This window comes from Parus major, unplaced genomic scaffold (genome assembly GCF_001522545.3).
Source record: "Parus major isolate Abel unplaced genomic scaffold, Parus_major1.1 Scaffold587, whole genome shotgun sequence".
NCBI lineage: Eukaryota > Metazoa > Chordata > Aves > Passeriformes > Paridae > Parus > Parus major.
Genome location: NW_015379475.1, coordinates 8,504 through 13,927, shown reverse-complemented (window position 1 = coordinate 13,927; position 5,424 = coordinate 8,504). Strand labels below are relative to the sequence as shown.

The window sequence follows — 5,424 nt, the reverse complement described above, 5'->3', positions numbered from 1 at the left end:
GGGTGAGCCCGGGGGGCAGCAGGGCCAGGGGGAGGCTCTCCAGGGGCTGCCAGGGCGATGGAGCGGGGCTCCCACCGGGAACCGAACCTGCGGGAAGGACACGGGGCTCGGGCGGCGTCCCCGGGACCCCCAGCCCCAGAATCCCGGGGGTCCCGCTCCCGGCCCCTCGTACCGCAGCAAGCCTCGTCCCAGGCGCAGGGGCCGGAGGCGCAGAGGTGCAGCGGGGCCGGGGGCCGCGGGTGCGGGGCGAGGTCGTGGAGGGGCGGCGCAGAGCCCGAGGGGGGGTCCGGGAGGGGCTGCGGGGGCACCAGAGAGTCACAGGGCATCCCTGGGGGGGCTCCGGGACCTCCGGCAGAGGGTCCGGGGCTCCAGCGGGTGCCGGGGCGTCCCCATCAGCCGGGACCGGCCTTGTCCTACCCGGGCGGCGGCGGCGGCGGCACCGAGAGCGGCCGGGGTCCAGTGGCACCAGGAGCCTGCGTGGGCACGGGAGGGGACAATGTCTTGGCTCACCGGTGGGGCAGCGGCCGTGTCCTTGCCCAGCTCCCAGCCCCAAATTTCAGCCGCGGTCTCTCCCAGGGCCACCCCCGGGTGTCCCCTCGGTCCCCGGGCTGTCACCTGCTCCTCCGGGTTCCGGCTGCTGCTGCTCGTTCTCCCGGCGCCACTTGGCTCGGCGGTTGGAGAACCAAACCTGGGGAGAGCCGGGAGCTGAGGCCGCCCCCCGCCCGTCCCACACGGGCCTGGCACAGCCGTGAGCCCCGGGACACCCCGGGAGTGACTGGGGACACCCCAGGAGTGACCGGGGACACATCGGAAGTGACCGGGGACACCCCGGGAGTGACTGGGGACACCCCAGGAGTGACCGGGGACACCCCGGGAGTGACTGGGGACACCCCGGGAGTGACTGGGGACACCCCGGGAGTGACCGGGGTCACGCGCAGAACACGGGCAGAGAGAGGGGCTCGGTCCCAGACATGGCCACGGGCAGAGGAAGGGTCCTGATCCCGAGCGGGGACAGGGACAGGGACAGGGACAGGGACAGGGACAGGGACAGGGACAGGACAGGGACAGGACAGGGAAGGGACAGGACAGGGACAGGGACAGGGACAGGGACAGGGACAGGGACAGGACAGGGACAAGGGCTCGGATCCCGCCCCGGCACAGGGCACGGCACCTCCGGGCTGCGGGTGGCACTCACGGGCAGCGCTGCCCTGGCACCGGGGACCCGCTGCTGGCACTGCCCGGGCTGCCGGGGGCTGCGGGGCACCGGGAGGGGCTCGGCAGCGGCACAGGGCAGTGGGGCTGCAGCTGCTGGGGGGAACGTGAGGGGAGTGTGCCAGGTGTGTGCCAGGGGTGCCAGGGGTGCCAGATGTGTGCCAGGGGTGCCAGGTGTGCCAGGGAGTGTGTCAGGTGTACCAGGTGTGTCAGCAGTGCCAGCTGTGCCAGGGAATGTGCCAGGTGTGCCAGCTGTGTCAGGTGTGCCACGGAATGTGCCAGAGAATGTGCCAGCTGTGCCAGCTGTGCCAGGGAGAGCCCCCCGATCCCGGGACAATCCCTGCCCTGGGGAGCCCCCCCGTGCGGAGCTGTCCCCACCCCTGTGAGGGTTACGGAGCTGTCCCCGGGGGCAGGAGGGCCCCGGTCCCCCCGCCCCAGGACCCCTCTCACCCTGACGGTGCTGTCCGGGAGCCGGGTGGCCGCGGCCAGGCTCTCGCGGGTGGCGGTGTCCGGGTACTGTCCCCGCTGGAACTCTGCGGGGGGATCGGGGTCACCCGGGGGGGTCCGGGCAGCCACCCCCGCATCCGGGCAGTGTCTGCAGCCAGAGCCCGGGGCCGGCGAGCTGGGGAGCTCCGGGGAGGTTTGGGGTGCTCTGGGCAGGTTTGAGTTGCTCTGGGGAGCTCTGGGGTGCTCTGGGGCGCTCTGGGTTGGTTTGGGGCGCTCTGAGTTGGTTTGGGGAGCTCTGAGTTGGTTTGGGGAGCTCTGGGTTGGTTTGGGGCGCTCTGAGTTGGTTTGGGGAGCTCTGGGGTGCTCTGGGGCGCTCTGGGTTGGTTTGGGGCGCTCTGAGTTGGTTTGGGGAGCTCTGGGTTGGTTTGGGGAGCTCTGGGTTGGTTTGGAGCGCTCTGAGTTGGTTTGGGGAGCTCTGGGTTGGTTTGAGGCACTCTGGGGTGCTCTGGGGCGCTCTGGGTTGGTTTGGGGAGCTCTGAGTTGCTTTGGGGTCCCGCAGCAGTGGCCGGGCCATCCCCAGGGGCAGGAGCCCATCCCGAAAGCGGCAATTCCCAACCTCGGGAACAGCCCCGCTCCCGTGGGGAGCGCACCTCTCTCCAGAGCCTCCGCCTGCTGCCGGGAGAACACGGTCCTGCTCCTGCTCCTGCTCCTGCTCCTGCTCCCGTTCCTGCTCCCGCTCCCCTCCCGGGGGCTGCCCGGGGCCGGGGGCGGCTGCGGGCCGGGGGTCGCGGTCCGGGGGGACGCTGCGGGCACAGGAGGGCGGGGGCTGGAGGCGGAGCCGGTGCCGGGGGCTCCCCGGAGGGGCCGGGAGGGGTCGGGAGGGGTCCGGGCTTTGGGGCGAGGCTCACGCCGTGGCCGCGGGTCCCGGGGCTCGGCCGCCAGCCGGAGGTCGCTGGGCAGGGTCCTGAGCACGCGGTTGATGGAGGAGACCTGGGCAGGGGAGAGGGGATGTGCCGGGAGGGGAACCGGGGCGACACGAGGGGAGGCGGCGGTCCCGGAGCTGTCTCTGGGATTCTCCGGCCGGAGCCGAGCCCTGCCCGTGATCCCGGAACGGCCGGGGCTGACCGAACCTAACGGGGCACGGGGGGCTCCGGGGCAGAACCCACCCACCCCCTGCCCGTGATCCCGGTACGCCCGGGACTGACCGAACCTAACGGGGTGATGGGCACGGGGGGCCTGGTGTGTCCTGGGGAAGCGCAGCTCTCCCGGCCCACCAGGGACACCTTCACCGAGCCCCCGCCGTGTCCCGGGGAGGCAGCCGGGCTCTGGGGCGGCGCTCGGGGCTCTGCTTCCCCTGGGAAGGAGCGATTTGCCTTCCCCTCCCCTCCTGCTCCTGCTCCGCTTCTCAGCAAGCACCGAGCCCTTCCCTGTGGATCCTTCCCATTCCCGAGTCCTTGCCACGGACCCGAACCCTTTCCATCATACCCGGCCCTTCCCGGGATATCATTCCCACTGTCCCGAGCCCTTCCCGGGACACCCATCCCGTATCCCGAGACATTCCCGGGACACCCATCCCGTATCCCGAGCCCCTCCCGGGACACCCATCCCGTATCCCGAGCCCTTCCCGGGACACCCATCCCGTATCCCGAGCCCTTCCCGGGACACCCATCCCATATCCCGAGACATTCCCGGGCCCTCATTCCCATTGTCCCGAGCCCTTCCCGGGCCCTCATTCCCACCTCCCCCGGCCCTGCCGCCCCCCGCCGTGGGCTGGGACCCCCGTGCCCTTCCCGGCGCAGGGAATCGCGGCATTCCCGGGATTCCCGGCAGGACTCACGCTGGGGATGCCGCTGCCGGTTCCCTCGGCGTGCAGCTGCCGCCGGATCTCCCAGGCGAAGATCCCGGGCCGCTCCAGCTTCAGCCGCGCGATCCGGGCCACCAGGGCGGGGGTGGCCATGGGGGGCTTGCTGCCCCCCGCAGCCTTGGGCCCCACGGCCCCCGTCCGGTAATAGCGGCGCAGGATTTTACTGACGCAGCCGTTGGACACCTGCGGACACCACTTCAGCCTCGGGGGGGCTTTGGGGAGGGGGAAGGAGCCCCCCGGGCCCGGCCCGGCCGCACCTTGAGGCTGCGGGAGATGTCGGAGCTGCGGGCGCCGCTCGCCGCCAGAGCGATGATTCTCTGCCTCTTGCACGTGGGGAGGGGGCGGCCGTTCAGGAAGAGCCCCCCGAGCTGGTTCACCCCGCTGGGCCCTGGGGAGGGGGACGGGGCTGGGGGACAGCGGGGGCTGCCGGCTCTGCCCTCCCGAATTCCCGGGACAGCAGCGGGGAGGGGGCGGGAGCCGAGGGGCTGGGGAGGGGGAGCTGGGGCTCGGAGGGACGCGGGGCTCGATGCTGGGGGGGGGCGGTGCAGGCAGGGAATGGGGGCACCGGCCCCGGGAAGCTGGAGAAACAGAAAGTGGGGAGAATTTGGGAAGGGCAGGAGGCCGGGAGGTGAATCGGAGCCGGGCTGGACGCGTTTGTGCCGGAGCAGGGAACGGCGGCGCGGCACATCCCCCGTTCCCACCTCGGTGTTGCATCGTGGAGAGGCTTCAGGGGGCTGTGGGTGCCTGGGAATTCCCAGTGGGACGCGGGGGATGCTCCGGGATGGGATAAATCAGCGCCGGTGTCCAGGGCTCAGCCACGACCCTGCTGCGAGGGGAAGGGACACGGGCAGGAATCCGGGAGCGGGCTGGAAACACTCGAGGGCAGCTTGGCAAGTCCTCGCGCTCCAGGCGCAGGGGATAAAGACCCGGAAAAGAGATCACAGGGCTCTGGAGAGGCTCGGGAGACGCCGGGAGCGCTGCCCGTGCTGCCTGCGGCCACGGGCACGGAACGGAGCCGCGTCCCAGCGGCCGCAGGGCTCCCCTGGGCACCCCACGGGGGACAGCGGGGTCCCCACGCCCACCCCGGCCCGGCCCAGTGCCGGCATCCACAGGGAATGGAGGGTTCCCCATGGCCACCACCGTCCCAGCCAGCAATTCCCAATTCCCAATTCCCAACATCCAGCCCTGTCCTCTGGCACTGGGAGCCATTCCCTGGCTCCTGGCCCTGCAGCCCTGGCCCAGTCCCTCTGCAGCTCTCCTGGAGCCCCTTCAGGCCCTGCAGGGGCTCTGAGCTCTCCCTGGAGCCTTCTCCTCTCCAGGGGAACATTCCCAGCTCTCCCAGGCTGGCTCCGGAGGATTTCCCGGCAGGATTCCCGCAGGGACACCGGTGCCGGTGCCTCTCCCCCCTCAACACCTCGGGCATCGCTGAGCACCAGCAGAGTCACAGCAGAGCCCGATCCGAGCCCGAGCCCCCAGTTCAGCCGGGATTTCACCCGGAACACCCTAAAACCCCCCGGACACCCCAAGTGTGGGGCTCTCCCTGCCACAATCCCCAAATCCCGCCTCTCCTCTTCCCTGCACAGCCCGAGGGAGTTGTTTGGCGACACCGACCCTCCGTGAAACTCAGGAAAAGTGAAATAAATCCAACAAGAGGGACGACTCCGCAGGCTTCCCGCAGGTTTCCCGCAGGTTTCCCCCGGGTTTCCCCCGGGTTTCCCGCAGGTGAGCGGGAATGCCGAGGCGCATCCCCCGTCCCTGTGCTCGGAGAGGGATGGATGGCCCTGGAGCGATGCTCCGGGAGGGGGGAACAGGACCCGAGTTCCCTCGGGCAGCCCCCCCGGCACCGCCCGTGCCGTGCCCGGAGGTGACACGGGGATTTCTTTCCCCGCAGGGAACCGGGA

The 5,424-nt window shown here is 71.2% G+C and overlaps 1 protein-coding gene across 1 annotated transcript; it reads right to left on the bottom strand.

The window, feature by feature from the left end:
- Positions 1-345: 345 nt before the first annotated feature.
- On the bottom strand, positions 346-3,911 carry LOC107199334 (paired box protein Pax-4-like; the record flags this gene model as incomplete). The annotated part of the gene is made up of 6 exons (XM_033511757.1): positions 346-688; positions 1,663-1,745; positions 2,310-2,649; positions 2,830-2,869; positions 3,399-3,706; positions 3,781-3,911. Coding segments are annotated over 6 exons (1,034 nt in total), but the record flags the coding sequence as incomplete, so codon positions are not given.
- Positions 3,912-5,424: the final 1,513 nt, after the last annotated feature.